Genomic DNA, 20,934 nt, shown 5'->3' with positions numbered 1-20,934 from the left:
TTTGTTACACAAAAAGTTATTTTAACGTTTGGTTTATTCAGTTGTTCAAATTGTATTTGACTTGTTTTCTATTTAAATTTAAGTGTAATCCGTTTAATGGTTTTCATTTGCATTACAGTTACAATTTACTCATACACATCCTCCTTGTCGGCGACGTACTTAATAATGTCGGCAGGTTTAAGCAGCTTCTCGGCATCGGAGTCGGGGATCTCGAATCCAAACTCGTCCTCCATGGCCATGATGACCTCCACGTGGTCCAAGGAGTCCAGTCCCAAGTCGTTGATGAAGTGCGACTCAACGTTGAGCTGTAATGTCAAGCGATTAGCATTATGCATTGCACTTTCACTGAGCTTTGTTCAGTTCTCTGTAATGGCGACCATTGCACTGGCAAAGGCAATATGTGGCTGTGGCGTTTTTACCTTGCTGGGATCGATCTTGTCGTAGAGCTTAAGCACAAGCAAGACGCGCTCATTGATCAGCTTCAGCGAGAGCGGCGGTTTCGCCGAGTATCTGCGCACCGATTGCGTTTGCCAGCGACCTCTGCACTCCTGGTTTGGTTATGGTTGGAGGTAGGCCCAAAAGAAAAGATCAAAACACAGAGACCGAGTTAGTGGCGCCATGGAAGTGGATAGTTTACCTTATCGGCGGTGACTTTGTCGTAGGCGGACACAACCTTCAACACGCGGAACTTAATGTCCTCGATGGTGCTCTTGGCCGAATAGCAGCGCACACCGAACTTCTGCGAATTACAAGTTTAATGACAGTTTATGCTGCTTTAAATGTGAATCAATATGGTCCATAGTTGATTTGTATATATAAGACTGTTCTCAACAAATTTAGCTAATATAAAATGGTTTAAAAGAGAATATGGGCTTTGATTTAGGCTAAACTTAGATGCAATGAATATTATTTATGAATTTATAGTTTATGTTTAAGTATTCGAGGTTTAAACAAAATTAAATCATTTTAAAGCAATATATTAAAATTGTTGTACATATATTTGTATAAATGAGTTTTCTTCTTGCAAACTAAATAAATGTAAAAAAAATATAAAATGGTTTCTTTTAAAATTCATTTGAGCCCACCTTATTATCATGACTTTCGATATTTTCTGAAGAGTATAATTTGTTTTTTTAATAATTAAATATTTGTTTACTTTTAATTCTAAAAACTTGTTAGAGAAAAAAGTTAAGAAAAAAAATTAAAAAAAGAATAAAGTGCTGAAAGGACCAGCACGTAATGAGCTCGTGCTTGTTTTCGTTTCGCCACTTGCTTGGACTTTTTAAAGTGCATCAACGTTCAACAATAACAATATCATATCATTTACAATCTTTAAGTGTTCAAGTACTCGGTATTAAAAATTAGAAAAACCAAGACTTGATGTAGCTAAACTGTTCTCGACTTCTTGAACGTGGGCTGCTTAGAATCACATCAATTACTGAATTTTTTTCTTTGCTAGCCAATATCCACCGTAGTACTATCAAACACACACACAGGCACGCACCGGTGTTGCAGGTGTGTGTGCGATAGACTGAAACAATCATGTTTTATGCAAAACAAAGTGATGCAATCAATTTGAGTGGTTCGACTGCCACATGGCGAGATTCTAGTGCAGTTTGGAGGTCTGGGGGTTACGTTTTGGAACCAAACAGATCCCAAAACCCCAATGAGGTTAGGTCGCGAATTGATGGATCGATCGATCGATTAAGTGTCCTGGTGGAAGTAACGCCCCCTGGTCATCCGCTTACTTGGCTCAATTGGCAGGTCATCGAGGGCACGGCGATCCTGTGCATCATCCTGGAGGTCTGTGACTGGACGAGGACGCCGGAGGCGATCCTTCGGGGGGCCAAAGTCGCCGCCAGTCGACTGCAGCTGCGCGCGATCTGTGTGAACGACATCTCGGTTCTCCTGCAACGAAAATACACCCGGTTCAATATCGTGTCTTTTCAGGCGGTGCACAAATGCGGGGCACGAAAATTAAGCAATATTTACACTGAGTTTTCAAGATTATGTAAAAGTTCTGGAGCAAGTGAAAGACAGCAAGTGACAGTGTGACCAGAGGCGGTGTGAAACCAAATCCGTTATGACTAGGGCAAAAAAACTTTAAAAAAATACTAAATTTAAAAATCAACTGGTAACACTGCAAGCAGCTGACAAATCGATGTTATTAATCGATTGCTAGTTTCGCCAATCGAATAAGCGGACTTTTTGAATTTTTTACAAGATAAGACATTAGAGAGATACGGTTAAAGAGCCACGTTTACACTTTGCAAAAAAATGCACGTGCGTGATAGCAGGCCAATTCAAAATGATAAGAGCCCAACTCATATACAAACTGTCATATATTTATAAGTACTTCTTTATCAACAATATACATTAGGTTGGAACATTAATCATATAAAATTCAATTGCAGTAACAAAAATACATATGTAGGTACCGTATAAATTACACGAATATAACAAAACAAACGTTGTTTGATTTAAAGCCACTTTTTTCTGTTGTTGAAAGTCATAGTAAATTCCTTATTGCGTTCCAATCTGCAAAGAGAAATAATTTAGAAATGAGGTCAGCGATAAGAGGCGTCATATTAGTCTGGAATAAACGTCACTTACAATAACAAGATGGCCCTTATCACGAACCACACCCGGCTCGGCGCCCGTCTGGATGTCGATGACGCCGCCCTTGCCCTTGACCACGTTGTGCTCCAGCCTGAAAGCAACATATTCTATTATAATATATGCATTAAATTATGACCCTTTAGGAACTCACGAATTTCTGTCCACAATGGAGATGATCTGAGCCGTTCCCACGGTGTCTATAATATATGTGCTGAACTCGATGATGCGCGGAATGATGAGGATGAGGTCACCCTTGTCCTTTTTCAGCTCCAGCGGTATCCGGATGACCATCAGGTTATCGTTGTGGTTCGTCAGCGTGAAGTCGATCTTTTCCAGCGGCAGGCGGTGCTTCTGCTTGTACGTCTTGCCGTCCAAGACATAGACAGCCTTGTTGCTCAGCAGGATGAAGCGATCGCGCGACTTGTAGCCATGCCTGTCGAACTTGGTGCAGAAGGACTGGTACTTCAGCTGCTCGCTGCCAAAGGTGCTGGCCACAAAGTCATTGACCCGCTGGATGTGCTCCTTGGGGATGCGATCCTCCTGGAACCAGGTGGACACACTAGCAGCGTAGTTGTTCTTCTTGCCCTTGAAGACCTTCTCGGCGAGAACCTTCAGCTCGAATTGCCTCTTCTGCTGGGGCGTCAGCTTGAGGCGGTAGATCCGGGCCAAATGAAGGCGATGCAGGCGGTGCAGGATAACGGAGGCCTCCTCACAGTGTCCCGGGGCATGGGGCCAGCTCTTGTCCAGCACCTTGGTGGGCAGCTCCTTGGCCAACCGCAGCAGCCACATCCGCTTGGCATTGGCAATGAAGTCCTCGTTGAAGCCGTTGGGAGCATCGTTCCGTGTGATGAAGCCCTTGATGAAGGCCCTAATCTTGTCGGCCGCCTCCCTTCGCTGCTTGGCCGCCTGTTGGGCCAACCGCCGGCGGCAGTAGCTCTGCAGGACGATCACCTGAGCCTTGAGCTTCAGATACTTCCTCCGCTGCATCAATCCCTTCCAATGGGCCTGGATAATGGCTGCTATGTCATGCTTTTTGGCCTGGTAGGCATCTTCCGTATCGAACAGGGTCCTGGGCCAGCGGATGAAGAGTTTCGTCTCACCCACCCGGTACTTGTCCTCGTCCCAGCCCAAATCCTTGACCAGTTGCTGCACTCCAGCCTTTGAGCCACCGGCTCCCTTGTAATTCGGCCAGGTGGACTTGCTCAGTGACTTATAGCGCTCCAGGAAGAGGTCATAGGTGCGACGGTAGGCGAAACCAGCTCGCCTCACCCTCAAGTTCTCCATCAGTCCCAGATATTTCACCTGATGCAGCACCAGCTCGTCGTTGAACACCGAGGCGGTCTGGAGGTCATTTGGCTTGATGCAGCGAATGTAGCTGGGCTCCTTGCACATCAGGATGTCCATGAGGTTGTTAAGCGAGGCACGGAACTGGGTGATGGCCGTATCCGGACGCTTCAGGCTACGCAGCTCCTGCTCGGGGAAACAACTCCTCACAATGCCATTGCCCGCCTTGCTGAGCGTTTCCTTCAGATCCCTGAACAACAGATCGTTGTTCTTGTCCAGGAAACCATTGACGCTATAGGTGACCTCGCCGGCATAGTGAACCAAACGGAACTCATCGCGCAGCATGATCTTCTTGATGTGGGCAGGTGCCTTCTCGTGGCAGACATAGTGGTGGTGCAGCGACAACTTCTGCGTGAGCTTCTCCAGGAAGGTCTTGTCCGTTGGCTCTCCCGGACGCAGGCACTCCTCGTCCAGTATGGATATGATGCCCTTGTGCTTCTCCTCAATCAGGTTGCAAATCACCTTGTTGTCAAAATACTCCACGGGTATCCATTCGATGCCCTCCCTTCGGTACTCATCCTGCTCGGATTTCAGGGTCAACTCGATGAACAGCTGCTGCAGCTTCTCGTTGCAGAAATTGATGCAGAACTGCTCGAAGCTGTTCTTCTGGAAGATCTCGAAGCCATAGATGTCCAGGATGCCCATAACATTGTTCCTGGCTCCCCGCGTGTCCTTGGCCTGCAGCGAGATATTCAGTCTTTGGACCAGCCATGAAAACAGACGATCGTAGACGGCCTTGGCCAGGGCATCCCGGGCATAGATGGCCAGCTCCTGGTTCAGCGGTGAGGTCACCACATCCCCGCGAGCATCGATGGTGCGGTGCGTCAAGGCGGCCTCCAATTCACTGGCATTCACACCCAGCAATCGGGCGGCGGTCACCACCAGATCACGACTGTTCACCTTGGCATTGCCCTCCACCTCGTTGAAGGCGATGTTACCCAGGTGCAGGATACTCGCCACAATTCCGAAGATCTCGCGCTGCTCCTCCTTGCTGAAATCGATCACACTAAGCGCCTGGTGCACCTGCTTGAAGTTTTCCGCATCGTTGATGCTCGTCACACTGCCATTGAGCTGTGGATGTGATGAGACAACAAAAAAGGTTATTAAGTTATAACACTTAAGAAATAGAGCTACATTCAAGTGTTATATATCAAAACTGTATTTAAATTAAAGGTTAAAAGCAAAAAAAAAAAAAAATACACCATGTTTTGTTTTTTTTTTTCATTCAAGATTTTTTATTTTGTTTAGTGAAGAGTAAACTAACGTTTTTAGATTTATATCAATAAAAATCTTAAATCATGGTAGTTTTAAATTAATATATATATATTAAAATCTCAAATACCGACTATTTCAGATTCAAAAAAATATGTCTAATAATAAAAAAAGGAACAAATTCTCTAATAAAGATTTTTTGTGAGATTTATTCATAAAAGTTATGATAGTTACGATCCCTGGATTAGAGTTTAGACGATAAGGAATTATTAAACGTAGACCCACTTACCCCGTCGGTCAGGTAACTATATTTGTCCAGAGCCCGCTCCAGACGCAGTTCCTGCAACAGAGTCTCATCGGCTCCGGCCAGCAGTTGGTAAAAGATGTGGAAGTTGCGCTCGCCACCCATTTGGGCCACCACACGCGACTTCTCCAGCAGGTAGTTCAGGATATTGCCTCCGATCGGAGCGCCCTTGAAGTCGAACTGGATGTCCATGTACTTGCCGAAGCGGGAGGAGTTGTCGTTGCGGTTCGTCTTGGCATTGCCAAAGGCCTCCAGCACCGGGTTACTCTTCAGCAGCTTGTCCTTGACACCCTCGACGGTGGTTTGGTTGCCGGAGCAGGCGGCAATGAACTGCAGCACCTTCTTGGAGGCCTCCGTTTTGCCGGAACCACTCTCGCCGGAGATCAGAACGCACTGGCCACGGTTCTCCTCGATCAGCGAACGAAAAGCATTGTCCGTCACCGCGAAGCTGGAGAGGATTAGGTATAAATCAATAGTTCTAAGGTACTAAATACTATCGATTTGGTACTCACACATGTGGAGGCATCTCGTAAAAGTGTTTATTCCTGTAGTCCTTGACATGAGCATCGGAATAAATGGGCAGCTGCTTGTAGGGATTCACAGAGATCAGCACCTGGCCAATGTAGGTCTATAAAAAGAAATGGATTTAAATAGTTGATTTGGGGTATGGAATATATACGTTATATACTCACATAAATTAGGTTCTCCTGGAAGCGCTTCTTTAAGTTCTCAATGAAGGCTTCTTCGCTCTGGTAGTTTTCGAGGAGCACAAAGTCCTGGACACCAGCACGACCTCGTTCGTGCAAACCCGTCTCCATGTTGGGTAATGTAGTATAACTGAAATAATAAAAGAGATTGCAAAGATCAATAGATGTTTAATAAGTTTTGCAACACAAATTTGTAGATTAGTTTCAAGATTTCTAATAAATCTGTAAAGCAAAGTTTACCTAACAGATCCCCTACAAATGATATGGAATTCTTGAAAAGTGAAATGTAATTTTTCCACCTTCTCAAGAAAACCTTAAAGCCTTATCTTTCACGAACCTAATCTGAAAGGGTTGCCATGTTTGACCGCCTTGATTAGGGCAAACCTCTTGAGAAGCACCATAGTAAAGCCCCACAGAAAGCCGAAAACCCATAGATAAGATTTACGTAAAGTTTATATAGTACACGAACAATGATTTATAAGAACACTGCGGAAATGAGGACTTCAGCAGTGAATGACAATGACCCATGAATGAACTTTATTATAGTCCATTCCGAGTGCCATGACTTCATCAGACATATCCAATAATGCTTTATCTCAGAGGCAATGCAATCCAATCTTTGATATATATAGAAGTATAGAAATAATGGTGGGGGCAGGTGCAATTCACCTTATCAATGCCATATTTCATGGGGCCATGGGCACGGAGGTATAGAGTTGGCTTTATTGGATGACTGCTCGAGTTCTGCTGATACGCGACTGGTAAATCCATAAAAAGAAGATTATGCAATGGACTTTGCGGTCAGAAATACCCGAAATGGAATGTCCGAACTTTAAAATCATATTTTCTGTGATATTTTCGCAATAAAATCACCATGATAGCGATTTACGAAGAGCACTTTGATTATAAATCAATCAGGTCACTAAATCACATTCAACTATCTTCAAACATAAGTTCTGTTTACATCCATCTCTACCTGGTCATGGTTATTCGATTATCCTTATTCCTTTTCGATCAAGATTGTTCCACAACACTTTCGGTTTACACAAATCTGGACTGGAATCTCTGGAGGAGATGTCAGATTTCGCTCATATTCGTTGGCAAACTAAACCGATCCGTTGGAAGTTGAGGCGTTTTAACCATCAATACTTCTCCACTCTACATATCAATTGGCCTCGTCGTTGTCGTTGTCGCTGTTTCTATATTTGTTGTTTCTATATTTCTGTTGTTGTTTTTTTAGTCGGCACATTTATCAACGATAATAATACCTATGGCTATGAGGAGGAGAGCAATGGGCCACCGCCAATCAGTCAGCACCCCGATTAGATAATGCCTTTTGCGAATAAACTCGGGACCCGATTTAGAAAACCATGACAAAAACGCAGGAAAGCAAAGAATTCCGGGGCTTCAGTATCTGAGATCACGATTGGTATGGTATATGGCTAGTATGCGTCAGTCCTGAAGTTATATGTTCTCATCTCCGACTTGAAAGGTTCCAGATATTTGCCATGAATCACAGTCGTGAATCAAGTATGTTTTTAATTACAATTTAGATAAATTCAATTGTGCACCATATAATGAAAAATATATAGCTATCTTTGAGTCTTCTTAATGCAACTTAGATGTTATTTTATATACTCTTTATGCATGTAAAAGATTTTTTTTGTACAAGCCTTTTTCTTATAGATAAGAATTGGAAAAAAATATAATAACACATTTTTTAAAAGTAAGTCCATTTTTTTTGGAATATGAATCATAATTTGTATACATATTTAAAGGTTCTTGATTTTCAATATGAATACAGGATTTACTGATATATGGGTAAAATATTTATTATTCTGTTCTCAAAGTGAAGAGAACATAATAACCATTCACACATTTATTAATGAGTTAATCATAAAACTGATCTTGATGGTTTGCTAGTTATGATCAATATAATTAACTATTGCTTACTCTCCATAATTCATATTTGAACGTCTCGGAGTATTGTCTTCCATTAGACTATAGATTAAAGATTTTATTTCCATAGTCATTGGCTTATAAAGTACTTCTTTTGTGAACACAGGTCAAAACTTTATTCATCACTTTCACTTTAAATACGAGAAACACGATTACTGAAAGTTCTCCACCCAGTGCTGTAATTAGAACTTAATGCATTGGAGATTTCTAGATGACTGGCTTGCTTTTGAAACCAGGCTGAGCTTGAGTTAAAATTTTGAGCCTCGACTCAGAGACCTACTCTAGTGCACATTAGCACTGTGTTATTATGTGCTATCAGTGCGCTAAATAAGTCATTGCCGCCATGCAAACATTGTAAGTACACACACACTCGATTTCGATTGATGTCGCTATTGTTTCCATCTGCTCTTGCTCAGTTCGAAATTGGGCTCGATAGGAGGGAGATGGGGTAAAAATCGAATGCCTGACTAATTACGAAATGTTTGCCGGCAATCCAAGACGACGGGAAGACTTCCCAGGAATTCTCGAAGAGGCCAGCAGACACGTCTTTGAGTCTTGGAGTCTTGGAGGCCGAGCTTACTGCAAGTCGATGTTTGTCACATAATTGTTTAATTGCACGTAGGACAGATTGATGTGGATAGTCGAGAACCATATATAAATGTATGACATAATGGGGGCACTGCCTTTTGCAGTCTTTTTACCTTTTTTACCTATTTCTTTTTAGCACCTCAAACAAATCGCCAGACGCCCAAGATTATGCTACGTCTATTTAAGGTATCAGCAAGTGAGAACGAATTTGATAAGGTTCTCAACCCGCAGATACATAACCCTTTTATACATAACTTATACTGACAATTTGGATAGATTTCTTGATAAAAGAGGAAATTCCAAATAAAAAATTTGATAATGTGTTGGAACAAACGTTCAGACATTATTAGATAGATTAGATAAACTAATTAGTGCTTATTGATAAACAATATATTTATCTGAGTAATGGGTTGCTTTATGAACAAAAATATGTGTGGTTTGACTTTCGTTTTCCAGTTAATTAATATTGTTATTGTAATAACATAAATTATTTCTTCATAATGTAGACTTAGATCCTTAAATAATGCTTATTTACATTGATTGCAATATATTGATGGGTATCAAAAGTCATTGACTTTCTTGAAGTTTTTTCTCCTTTCCCTGAGGGAGTCGTATTTGGTCGGCCTTTTGTTCTACACATTCTTTTATCCCCATTCAGCTCCGTAATTGAGTGGAGAACTGGTTTCTCCGATCCACAAATGCTCCACCAAGTGATGTAACAGAGAAGTCCGGCTCTTATAGTGCTATCAAGAAACTCGTAAACATGTCTACGAACACACGACCCATAACGGAACCCAAAAACATGGGTCTCACCCAAACGAAAAAGTTCTTAAACTTTTTATATCATTCAGAAAAAAACAAATATTATTATCTAAATTCTTTAAAAAACAAACATAAGTCAATCCGTTTTTTTAATGGGAAGGACAAAATTTGCTGGGAAAGATTAGTTGTAAAATGTTAAAAAAAAAAAAAAAAAGGAACTAAACGATTGTGCAGGCAAAGATAAAATATTTTAAAAAGCAAATATTTAAGAAATTCTTCATTGTATTGTTTACAAATGAAGAGTTTTTGTTCAGTGAAGTAAGCTTTCTTGATATGCATACAAATGACGTCATATATCAAGTGGCGAAATGGTATATTGAACTCTTTGAAAATGCAGGGCTGGCAGATCGATTAAAAAACTGAAAAATCGAGAATGGAGAAGGGCAAGAAGTGGGAAGATCCCACAAAGAGCCCATGATCAAATGCAAATTAATGATCGCGGTTATTAGAACGGTGCTTGATCGATCCGAGATTGAGTTCGAGATGAAAGAAGTTGAAAGAAAGCCAGTCAAAATTTGGGGCACTGCATGGGTTCATTATAATGAGAAAACCGGGTAAAAGATGCCGGAATAGATGCATCCACATGCTCTATAAAAAGGGCATGCAGTTGCAGTGGTCAGTTTATTCCGTTGGCGATCATGGATCGAAGAGTGACTGCGATTTGTTTGGGTGAGCATAGATTTCGGTTTACTCATATATATATGCATAACCTTTTATATATCCCTTCAGTTGTCCTGCAGCTGGCGGGCAGTGGCCTGTGTTTCCAGGACAAGTCGCCGGTGCAATCGAGCCTGATCACCGGACAGGCCAGGAATGATAAGCAGCAACAGGCGCTGGATGATCCGCTGGGCGGTGGACGCGGAATCGACGAGCACATGCTGAAGACCATTGGTAAGGGCGGCATCAAGCTGGTGATGGCCTCGGGCGCCGCGACGACAACCCCGAAACCATCAGTACAACATCATTACTATTATCCACCAGAGGATCAGCAACATCCGCGCCAGTACGGCCCCTATGCTCCTCCGCCGCCCTGGTCGCCGGGCCCGCCCGTTTACCCACCGCCCCCGCAGCGTCCCTGGGGGCCACCGCCTCCTCCAGGACCGCCGCCAGGACCTCTAAACCAGCCCCCGCCGCCCTTCTACAATCCCTACTACAATGGCTTCAACTACTACGGCGGCTACGGCGGCTATGGCGGTTATGGCGGTTATGGCGCCTATGGATATGGGGGCTATGGCTATCCCGGCTTTGGCGGTTACCCTGGCTATCCCTACTATCCCTTCTATCGCTCCTCGGCGGGCGGGGACGTTGATAGCCAAGTGCCCGGTCCCGACGGACTGACGGCCTCGCCAAATCCGGGTGTGTTTCAGGGCAGGACCATGCTCTCACAGAACTTTCTCGAGGGCAGGAACAATGCCAACATTGTGCCATTATATCACCTGCTCCAAATGGCCAGGGCTTAAATTACAGTGAACGAATGCTTAAAAAACTGAATAAATTATATTCTTTCTATACAGCTTGAAGACTTTTTTTTATTAAATTATTTTAAATTATGAATTTATATTATGAGCTTTCAAAACTTTAAAATATTTGAGATTAAAACTCATTTTTAAGGCCCTTAAGATAAGATTTAAGTAATCCTAGTTTTCTGAGTTTCGTATTAAAGTCTTTCCAATCCAATCTCGTAAGAGTTGTTTTATACTAAAATAAATTATAAAACTATATTATGAACCCTTAAAACTTCAAAATATTTGAGCTAAAATATTTGGCAAAAAGCCGTAAAAGATTAGATAAAAGAATTCTTGTTTTGTGAGTTTCGCGTTAAAGTCTATATAATCCAATCAGATAAACAATAAAATAATGAAAATACTTTATTTACTTCGTGAAAACGTGTTTTTATACTAAATTAAATTATGAAATTATATTACGAGTTGTTAAAACTTTAAAATATTTGTGGTAAAACATTAGCCAAAAAGCCCCAAAATACCAAACCTCAATTTTAAGATCTTAAAGATAAGATTATAAAATTCTAGTTTTGTGAGTTTCGCGTTATAGTCTATCTACATACACTTATATTATATGCTTCTTGAAGACTTATTTTTAAAACTATATCTTTCCACTGAAAAGGAAAGAAAGCAAAAAGGTTTTTGTTTTGTGGTCAACCCAAGACCAATGATAATTTAAGTCATGATCATTAGATCTGAAGAGACCTTAACAAAGGCCGCTGACCGAAAGAGGCGATGATCGAATTCGTTCAGACGATCGTCATCGCCATTTCTCGCACTCGCAAAGACTGGAAATTAAAATTCAAACGAGGCGATCACAATGCAAAACACACAAAATCTGGACTCGCGACTGCTGAGTCACCAGCTTTTGGGGACGAGGCTCCGAGGCCCGGTTCGAGGAGATCTTGCCGGTATTTGTGACGCATGCCAAGACTCTGGGTCTCGGATAACCATTAAGTATTAAACAATCACCGAAGGCATTCGCCCGCTGTTTTCTTAGCTCATTGCAAGCCATAAAAAGCGTCAACAGCGGCTGATCTTGAACGCGATTTACTGCCAATTGCGAAAAAGAAAAAATCTGCTGAAAGCAGTTCCCCTGCCTCTACCACAAAAAAAAAAGGTTTCATTTTTTACCTTTTTTTATTTTCGGTCTTTCGAAAACAGACTTTTTGCTCGTACTCACGTTGAATTAGGGTTTGTGGCTTGGGGCTTCCACGAAAAGCCCTTACCTGACACTTTACCAAAATGAACGAATACAAATCCGAGGTGCGATGTAATTGTGATCCCAACACGAGCTCACACTCACTCCTCCGTCGAAAGAAATGAAATGAAATGAATTAAAACTGCTAGCTTTGGTTTCTTGGGGCTCGCCAATCGAAGTTGTATGACAAGTGGGGATTTTGCTTCATGTGTATTCTGTGGTCGCTAGGGTACATTTAATTGTGTGGGGCATATGGCCATACTGCGGTTTATCGCTTTATGAGGGTGGATCAGTTGTATCTGAGGGGGGAAAAAAACAAGGGGTAACAACACTATGATTATCTATCTGATGTTAAGATCAAGTACATTTTCTAAGAATTTAATTTATTTATATTCATCACATCACTTTATTTTCATTTTTTAATTCTCTACTTGACTGCCAAAATACAATCCTAAATCTTACTGTAAAAGTATTGGCAAAAAAAAAAATGAATGTCATTATCGGCCATTCATAAAATAGGGCATACCAATTGTCAGCAAGACATCTTTTCAGACTTGTCAATTGCCAATCTTTCGTGGAAAAACGATGTGCTTCGATGGTTATATAGACATTTATGACAATCGCTTGCGTTCTTGGCATTTCCGCTTAACTTTTGTATCTTATCAAACCAGCGTTTTAATAAAAGCCATAATGCAGCTGGTCAGAGAGTTACCAGGGAAAATGCACCCTGTATGTCCACGATCAATAGTCATATCAGTAAAATTGGTTGAACCCAGCGAAAAGATAACGCGACCGATTCCGATAAGAGAAAGTTCAAGTTTGTCATCAATTTTACCGATTTCAACATTTTTCGGGAGGGTGTGGACTGTTGGATCGTTATGTTCCCAAGATTATGCGTTATGTTATATGCGGTGAAGTCAAATCATTCACATGACAAGGCTGGGGCGATAATAAATATCGCAATTACCCGAACCAAAAGGCGTGCAATTTTATTTCCTTCTTCGGTTCTTCGTTTGTTCTTTTGTGTTTGTTTGGCTTGTTAGTTGGCAAAAACTTTGCATTATACATCATTACCAAAAAAATAATGTTTTGTGGAGTAGCTTTTTTCTCCCTTGGTTTTCCAACTCGTTTAATTTGGGTGCCAAGTGTGTGGCAATGACATTGAGGGCAATGCTTTATATTATGCACTCAAAAAAATAGGTCTTTAAATAAAAAATACATTTATTTTTATCTTAAAGTAACTGTTTATACTTATGTATTTTTAATTAAAGCCTTTATTCCGTTATCAGTTTAGACAAAGCTTTCAGGATCTCAACTAATTTCAAATATTACTTTTTAACCACACAATTTTAAAAATTGTATTCAATCATAGATTGGTTCTAAGGGAAAGTGATATAAAAATGTGAGATCTATTAATCAAATATTTTGATTTATTAACTAAGACGTTTGACCGTGATATAATCAGTTGAATTGGGTTAAATGTTATCACAACTGCTTATACTTTATGTAAATAAAATTTTCAGAACTAACAATTGCGACTGGTGGTATTTATCTATATTTTTTTCTGAGTGCGGAGTTGGATATTGTTATTTGTTTGTATTTAAACAGCTGCCAGATTTGGCGAATCATTTGGTTTCGTTTCTCAATCCATTGCAGTTGGTTATTTTAAGCGGCTTATATCCACTGTTTTGAAAACTGGGTCAAATTAATGGAGGGCCGTACAAGTGTGGAAATAAAATTGAAATTTGATACAATTTCAATTGGTCAACGAGTGGGAGAACGAGAGGGGGAGAGAAGGGGAGATATACCTCATATCCGAAACTATTACTCATAGCTCTCGCACACTCACATGCGCCTTGTGTTGACCCTCTTTGTATGTGTCTATTTGTTCCTGCTATAAAACCTGGGCAAACAAACCTATCCCAGTGGTGTGAGAGAGACAGACAGGTGGACTCCAACCACTACATTCACCACCCATATCCACATATATGTGGCCTCCAAGGAAGAAGCCCCAGGAAGCGAATGAAAGAGGGAGAGAGGGAGCGAAATTGAGGTGCCTAAACGCTCGCTTTATTAGAGGAGCATCACCATAAACCAGATCCCCTCTTTGATTTGCGGTTGCTTACACATTGAGAGAATTCCAGTTACACCTAAAATTATTGATTCTTTAATTGCATTTAATCAAACCAAATCTTGAATATATATATGTATATGTATATATATTTAAGTTAAGAACTGTTTACAAATTATTAAGTTTCAGATGTTAAAGGTCTTAATTATTATACAAATTATGTGGCAAAAAACAAGATGGTGTTGTATTAAGAACAATAGTCAATACAGGGGATACATTTTTGCCAGTGTACTCCTGCTTTTGTAGCTCTTTTTTGTGCTTTTATAGCTTTTGTTGCGTTTGGTGTCCAAGTTCAAATCGTGCAAAGGAAAGAAAGCAGCGGAAGACGCTGCAGATCACGACCACTGCCAAACCGGCAGAACCGCTTTTTTCGTATTCATTTCTTCAGTTTTTTTATAACTCATGTGCGCGGCATCGAATCGCTGCTTTTTGGTGTCTTCTCCGGTGCCCCGGACATTAGTTGGCTGTCAGGATATGCAAAAATTGCGATCGTAATTGATTTTATAGGCCAGCGTGATTTGGATTCGGATTAAGAAGTTTGCGCCGTCACACGTTTGACAAACGACAGCATATTTGTAATCGGACTGGGGGGCTAAGTACCCATAATTTCACAAACTTGTCGCCTGAAAGTCGTTACTTTTTTTTAATGTTGTTGGGTGCTCTACCTGTTTGAATTTCTTTTTTTTTTCGATGCGGGTACCGTTAGCTTGACCCGGTAAAGGTGACGGCAACAAACACGTTAACCGCGAACACTTGTTGTTGCGTTGTGGATAATTATAAAAGTCGAGACTAAGGCGGCATATAGTATTCGAAATCGGTTGGTTAATGTCAAGCACCGCACGCCCAACGCATGCAAATGAGCGCCCAAAAAAGTTCTCGGCAGCGAAATAACAAATTTAACGAACGATTTCCGCACGCGAGCGCGCACCTTGCCAATGTTGAAGTTCAACTGACTTTGCTGGTTTCGATTTGCCGCCACATTTCGCGCTCAGCTGTGCAGCCGACAGTGTTGCCAAGTTGGCGTTTTTACCCCCAAAAGCCTAATCTATTTCTTGATGTTATCGTTATCGAACTCAAACGTACCGTTTTGGCATGAATATTTTTAGTAACAGTAATTGTAAAAGTAATCCTTAAGAACATTGTTCTAAAAAAAAATTGTTAAATAATGTAATGTAACAATGAGCAAATATTGAACTTGGAAGGATTTAGAATCTGAGACATCTAGTATGACTCGTTGATTTGAAATCCAATTAAGTTATTAAAAACCGACTAAAAATATAAATAAAATCTTTAGAATTCTTTCTTATCAAAACCATGGCACAAAATAAATCTGTTGCAAGTAGAAAGCCTCCTTTTTATCGTCTTAATACTTATACACCAATTTTATTATCATTCTTCCACTTCCTTTCTATAACAATGTGGTATTCATAACTATTCTAGGGTTTAAAGCCATAACACATTTTACTAGATGATTTGATCGCTGATAAATGTGTGTTCCATGTGTAGTTCGTCCTTTAATGCAGTCATTCCTCAATCCAAAAATGCGGGGCAACAGTGGAGAGAACTTTGAAAAAATACCTGTAGTTAGAAGCCGCGCCGTGATCCACCTGCGGAAAATCAAACCAGACTAAATCCCTGAGTTTGCTGGATGGCCTGCAGAAGCTTGAACTTGAGGCGCTCCTTGGTCTTATAACGCGGCAAGTCCAGCAGATTGAAGCATGTGTGGGCCACGGGAAGAAAGCGTTCATCCGGGGTAGGTTGAATGGTGAGCTTTATATATATTTTTAAATTTAATTAACAATGTAAATATTTATGTTGCTGTACCACTTACTTTAAGAGCCTTCATTCCCTGAATGGGTATACGATCGCTGCCAGTCAAATAGAGCAGGAAACTCTTCTTTTCTGCCTCGGACAGATCGTGAATGATCTCCCAGAACCATTTGATCTAAGGTGAGGAAAAGTGTTAGCCATTGATAGTAAGTATTCCATTCCAAATAACTTACTGTGTCATCGCCTGAGGTATAGCCCTCCCGGTATTCGCAGTTGTCCTGCAGTGCCTGCCAGTCGTAATCCTCATTTCCCACCACCACAGCCATTAGTTCCTCGGGCTGGAAAATGTGAATCACCCGACCGGAGCACACCTTCATAAAGCCCTTGTGGAAAGCAGTATAATGTAGCTCGACGGACTTGTTGAGCACAAAGTCTACATAGAGATCCACAAACTCCTTCCTATGTTATATTATATTATTTATAAAGATATTAAGATCTAAAAAGGGTTATCAAACACTTACTTGTTTTCCAGCGTTACGGCTATTTCATTGCCATTGGGCTTAAGGCACTTGGTCTCCGTCTCGCCAAACACATCGCGCGTTATCTCAAAGGTCAGATCAAAGACTTCCTTGAAGTCCTCGCCCTCGTAGTCGAGCAGCGACTGCATGGAGTTGGCCTCCGGTGGCGAAAGCTGGCGGAGATCGCTAAGATCCACTGGCTTGCTCAATAACTTTTTGTACAGCGCCAGCGGAAATGGTAGGTTGATGATCGTAAAGTTGTAGATGGCTAGACCACAGAGTACACCAATCAGGAAGTACATGTTCTCCGTTTCGAAGGTGTGATCAGCAAACCAGAGGAGTCGCGATTCCTCGAACTCCTTGAACATTCCGTACTTGGGATCGAGGAGATCCTTCAGGAGCAGCATGAAGAACTCCTTGCGCACGCCACCTGCATCCTCCGCCTCCTCGCCATGGAACTTGATCTTCAGCGGCTTTTTGAGATCGCTCTGCGAGTAGCGCTGCAGCTCTCTTAGGGAATCCTGCACCAGATTCTCCCGCGTCACGTTTAGCACAATGAAATGGGAAACGGGCATGCCGTAGTTGAGAAGATTGTGAAATGCCTGCAGGTAAGAAGATAATGTATTAGCAATATCTCTCATAGATGACATTAACTCACATTGTTGGCCGCGTTGGCCATGGCAGAGTGCATCTGCAGTGCCTGGTCCGCCTGGAGCAGCGCCGTCTTGGCAGACGGATCGAAGAGGAATGAAAAGTTGCAAATGTTGAATTCGCTGGCAGTGTCGGCCATGATCCACTTAACGTACTCCTGCTGTACATCCGCATAGTCCGCAAGATCAGACCAGTAGAAGCTTTGATAGCTGAGGCGGTCATCGCGCAGATTGTTGATCACGCAGAGTGTCTGCATTAACTTTAGGATCACCTCCAGTTCGGTGTTGTATGGCAGCAGCTGGAATGTTAGATGGAAAAGGATCAGAACAAATTGAAGATTAAATCATAGAGAAATACTTGCCCTATGGCGTCTTTCGGCACTGGGACTGACGACTGCCAATCCCATTTTGAAGCTTATAATGTGCACCACGACGTGCAGAAAGTTCTGGACAAGATGCTCAAAGTATTCTGCTGGCGTTTGGGCCAGCCACTTGATTAGCACCTTGCGTGGATTCTCAGTCAGCTTGAATATGGCACTGGCGAACGGAACCTGCAGCGACTTGTAGTGCTTGGAGTTCACAAACTCATGGTAAAGCGGCAGAAGAAGGTACAAACGCATGCTCTCCACGTCTGCTGGCGAGGATACCAGCGAACCAACTAACTCTTTGGTGATATTGTCCCAGATCTTAAAGAATTTTTTGATTGAAAGATGCTTATAAAATTTTGAATTGTGAAAACTTACCACCTGCTTAATGCTTTCATTTTCCACAACGCGCAGATTGTCAAATGCCAATTGGGCAGCCTTGAGATCCAAACCATGGTTTCGTACCGAGCAGCCAAAGTGCCTCTCGTGATCCAACAGGAAGGAGCCATTCCAACAGGCCTGACTCTTAAAGATTAGCTCAATGGAGCTCAAGAGATCCATGTCGCTCTGATCACTTTGCTTGAAATAAGCACATTGCTTGGTAACCTCTGATGTTAGGGCCAGGATCTGGGATTTGGGTCTGTAAGTAATTATATGAATAAGACTTAATTAAAAGAAAGCAAGTACTTATATTTACTTGTAGTTCCTAAAGTCCTCGGGCGGTAGCTTGTCCGTAAACAAGGTTGTGGTCACAATTGACTGGTCTCCGCCCGAGAAAATCTGATGGATTACCACTGAAACCTTCGCATCGTTAGACTGCAGCAGGGCCGATCCACTGGGTGACACCCAAGGACCAATGACAACCTGTGGCAACATCAAACTCTTTGTACTCCTTGTGCCCAACTGCCCGGAGCTGCCCAAGCCGAAGGCGTAGACCCTCCCACGCGATGGAACCAGGGCCAGAGTATGGCGATTGCCACAGGCCACCTGAGTAATGGTGCTGCCCATTAGCTCCATCACCATCCTCGGCAGCATCTCATTCGAGCCAAAGCCGTGACCCAATTGGCCGTAGGCGCCTGCTCCACAGGTGAACACTCCGCCCTCGTTGGTCAGGAAAACGGAAAACTCATCGCCGCAGGCCACAAATCGAACACCCAGGGTGCGCAGCGTCTTCAGCTGGGTGGGATAGGCACGGCTCTCTTCGTCATTGAGGCCCAGTTGCCCACAGTTGTTCCTGCCCCAGCCGAACACAGCACTGGACTTGGAGATGAGAAACGAGTGGTTGCCCCCGCAGGCAATCGCAGCCAGCGGAATTCCCAGCAGCGTGGTCAGCAGCACGGGATGGTTGCTGTGCGTCAGTTCCTTGGGGGAGTTTACGCCCAGCTGGCCGTAGATGTTGGAGCCCCACGAATACAGCTCGCCACCTGGAAAGTCAAAGGAAAATATTAGTTGGAGGGAATAGCAGAAAGAAAGGGGCATAGCCCTTTTAAGAAGTCTTAAAATATGCAGCAATACATTACAAATCCGGAAAACCGAATAATTCGTTCTTAAAAAACACGAATAATTCGTTCTTAAAAAACACGTATTACGTCATTCGCTTTATCTATAAATATTTATAATCAATTTCAAAACATAAGTTATTTTCTTTGGAACACCCAATAGTATATTTCTGTATTTCTCTAAATTGCATTTGATAAGGACTTTTCAGTAATATAAAAATCTTAGTCATGTTGAGCAGATACAATTTTTTTAAAACCTTTTATCTTATCATGTTTCCGGTTTGTGTTTGTAAGTACAAGATATGGTTTAGGTAAGAGATGACTCAGCAGTTTGCGATATTAAAAAAAAGAACAAATTTCATACGGCTAAATACAGTGTAGTGTATTGACTATATAGGTAATATAGATCAAATTTAGTTGGAATGTTGGAATAATAACAAAGACAAACATGATCAATGTATACAATTATATAAAATATGATATGATTAAGTCACAATCCTAAAATTAAGTCAAGATTCAAAGTTTCTAAGGAAATAAATTGGAGAATTTAAAGAATTTTGGTTTAGAATGATATTTTCTCAATTATATGTTAATTTTTTCGTTTTGAGTTTAAAGTTTCAAGTAGCTTGGAAACGTAGATTTTAATAACACAATCGTTCATGGGTCACAAAGATTTCAGTTTCCACACTTACAACTGGTCAGCGCCAGGCTGTGGTTGTTGCCGCATGCGATCTGGACCACCGTCTTGGACACCAGTTGGCGCACCACCTTGGGCAACTGGACGATCTCCTGGTCGGTGGCGTGGCCCAGCTGGCCGCAATCGTTGTCGCCCCAGCTCAGAACTTGGCCCCAATCGGAGAGGGCCAGCGAAGTGGCGGCTGCCGCAGGCAATCTGGATGACCACATAGTCCTGCAGTTCGGGGATGAGCACTGCAAAGATTAGGCAGAGGTTGAGTCCGGGACTTAGCCTCGGCTTACAGCAGTGGTGGCCCATTTGTGGAGCAGGTGGTAGTAATGAGGTGGAGTAGTTTTGATAGTGGAGAGACAAGACGATAAATGAAGATTACATACGAAATGGCGACATACGTGGCCTTTTGGTGGGCAGTTCGTGTCCCAGTTGGGAGTGGTCGTTGCTCCCGCAGGCGTAGACCTTTCCATTGGCGGTCAGGAAGAGAGTGTGCCGGTGTCCACAGGCCACCTGCAGTACGGCGGAGTCCGGTGTAAAGGGAATCTGACTGGGTGTGAGGATCTATCAAGGCGGACAAGGTTAATATGTACATAAGTAACTCAGTCAACTGTGCCCAAAATTTCACTCGATTACCTGTTCGTCCTCAATCCCGCCGAGTCCCAGTTGTCCATGGGATGTGCTTCCCCAGCAAAACAGCTCTTTTCCGGCTGCCGTTCCGCTGGATCCCGCGCTCTCAGCTCCTTTCATTTTTCTGGTATTTGGACAAACTGATTTACTTGTCGGTTTTAAGAGAATTTTCCAGAAAATTCCCAGTTAGCCACATTCTTTGTCCACTTCTACCCCCTCGGCTTTTTGTTTTCGCTTTCGTCGTGCCGGATTTCTCTGCTCATGCCTTTTCGTCCGAATTTATGAATTCTCTGTAAAATGCTCCTTAACTAGAATTTACGCATGCATTGCCCTAGTTTTCTAAATTACAAATAAAAACAAAATATAAAAACTCAAGAACCAGCAACAAAAAACCAACAAATAATGGTTACGCTGCCAACTGATTCGGA

The 20,934-nt window shown here is 42.1% G+C and overlaps 4 protein-coding genes across 9 annotated transcripts; 1 reads left to right on the top strand and 3 right to left on the bottom strand.

The window, feature by feature from the left end:
- Nucleotides 1–16: 16 nt before the first annotated feature.
- Nucleotides 17–2,125, bottom strand: LOC128258983 (acyl carrier protein, mitochondrial). Of its 2 annotated transcripts, XM_052991040.1 has the most exons (5): nt 1,995–2,061; nt 1,749–1,908; nt 653–739; nt 420–548; nt 17–305 (listed from the first exon to the last, which is right to left on the bottom strand). In XM_052991040.1, the coding sequence occupies exons 2-5, from the start codon at nt 1,896–1,898 to the stop codon at nt 126–128; spliced, it is 546 nt and encodes a 181-aa protein (XP_052847000.1). In that variant the 5' UTR covers nt 1,899–1,908; nt 1,995–2,061; the 3' UTR covers nt 17–125. The 2 variants fall into 2 exon arrangements, with proteins under 2 accessions (XP_052847000.1, XP_052846999.1); XM_052991039.1 differs by lacking the exon at nt 653–739 and having other exon boundaries at nt 1,993–2,125.
- A 199-nt stretch (nt 2,126–2,324) lies between these two features.
- Nucleotides 2,325–15,349, bottom strand: LOC128258981 (unconventional myosin IC). 4 transcript variants are annotated; one of them, XM_052991035.1, is made up of 7 exons: nt 15,055–15,349; nt 6,172–6,316; nt 5,992–6,107; nt 5,465–5,927; nt 2,771–5,034; nt 2,614–2,710; nt 2,325–2,538 (listed from the first exon to the last, which is right to left on the bottom strand). In XM_052991035.1, the coding sequence occupies exons 2-7, from the start codon at nt 6,295–6,297 to the stop codon at nt 2,524–2,526; spliced, it is 3,081 nt and encodes a 1,026-aa protein (XP_052846995.1). In that variant the 5' UTR covers nt 6,298–6,316; nt 15,055–15,349; the 3' UTR covers nt 2,325–2,523. The 4 variants fall into 4 exon arrangements, with proteins under 4 accessions (XP_052846995.1, XP_052846996.1, XP_052846993.1 ...); XM_052991036.1 differs by lacking the exon at nt 15,055–15,349 and adding an exon at nt 12,241–12,389; XM_052991033.1 differs by lacking the exon at nt 15,055–15,349 and adding an exon at nt 8,140–8,348.
- Nucleotides 10,084–11,075, top strand: LOC128258982 (annexin A7). 2 transcript variants are annotated; one of them, XM_052991038.1, is made up of 3 exons: nt 10,084–10,224; nt 10,285–10,446; nt 10,537–11,075. In XM_052991038.1, exons 1-3 carry the CDS (start codon nt 10,194–10,196, stop codon nt 11,013–11,015), a joined length of 672 nt encoding a protein of 223 aa, XP_052846998.1. In that variant the 5' UTR covers nt 10,084–10,193; the 3' UTR covers nt 11,016–11,075. The 2 variants fall into 2 exon arrangements, with proteins under 2 accessions (XP_052846998.1, XP_052846997.1); XM_052991037.1 differs by having other exon boundaries at nt 10,285–11,075.
- Nucleotides 15,350–15,741: 392 nt separating the features above from the next.
- Nucleotides 15,742–20,933, bottom strand: LOC128259214 (probable E3 ubiquitin-protein ligase HERC4). The gene is given in 12 exon segments (XM_052991461.1): nt 15,742–16,159; nt 16,221–16,334; nt 16,393–16,618; nt 16,681–17,279; nt 17,336–17,626; nt 17,690–18,013; nt 18,071–18,332; nt 18,390–19,116; nt 19,884–20,061; nt 20,063–20,121; nt 20,278–20,440; nt 20,513–20,933. Coding segments are annotated over 12 exon segments (3,210 nt in total). The 5' UTR covers nt 20,627–20,933; the 3' UTR covers nt 15,742–16,006.
- Between the last annotated feature and the right edge of the window lies 1 nt (nt 20,934).

This window comes from Drosophila gunungcola (assembly GCF_025200985.1).
Source record: "Drosophila gunungcola strain Sukarami chromosome 3L unlocalized genomic scaffold, Dgunungcola_SK_2 000005F, whole genome shotgun sequence".
NCBI lineage: Eukaryota > Metazoa > Arthropoda > Insecta > Diptera > Drosophilidae > Drosophila > Drosophila gunungcola.
Note: the sequence above shows the minus strand (reverse complement) of the source record. Positions and strands in the feature narration are given on the sequence as shown.

Excerpts from the sequence above, each read along its gene's own strand:
- LOC128258982 (XM_052991037.1), top strand. The coding sequence starts at position 10,194 with ATGGATCGAAGAGTGACTGCGATTTGTTTGG. Across the intron at positions 10,225-10,284 it reads AGTGACTGCGATTTGTTTGG|TTGTCCTGCAGCTGGCGGGC; the intron begins GTGAGCATAGAT and ends ATATCCCTTCAG.
- LOC128258981 (XM_052991033.1), bottom strand. The coding sequence starts at position 8,219 with ATGACTATGGAAATAAAATCTTTAATCTATAGTCTAATGGAAGACAAT. Across the intron at positions 6,317-8,139 it reads TCAAATATGAATTATGGAGA|TTATACTACATTACCCAACA; the intron begins GTAAGCAATAGT and ends TTATTATTTCAG. Across the intron at positions 2,711-2,770 it reads TCCATTGTGGACAGAAATTC|GCTGGAGCACAACGTGGTCA; the intron begins GTGAGTTCCTAA and ends TGTTGCTTTCAG.
- LOC128258983 (XM_052991040.1), bottom strand. The coding sequence starts at position 1,898 with ATGTCGTTCACACAGATCGCGCGCAGCTGCAGTCGACTGGCGGCGACT. Across the intron at positions 549-652 it reads TTGTGTCCGCCTACGACAAA|GAGTGCAGAGGTCGCTGGCA; the intron begins GTCACCGCCGAT and ends TAACCAAACCAG. Across the intron at positions 306-419 it reads ACAAGATCGATCCCAGCAAG|CTCAACGTTGAGTCGCACTT; the intron begins GTAAAAACGCCA and ends TTGACATTACAG.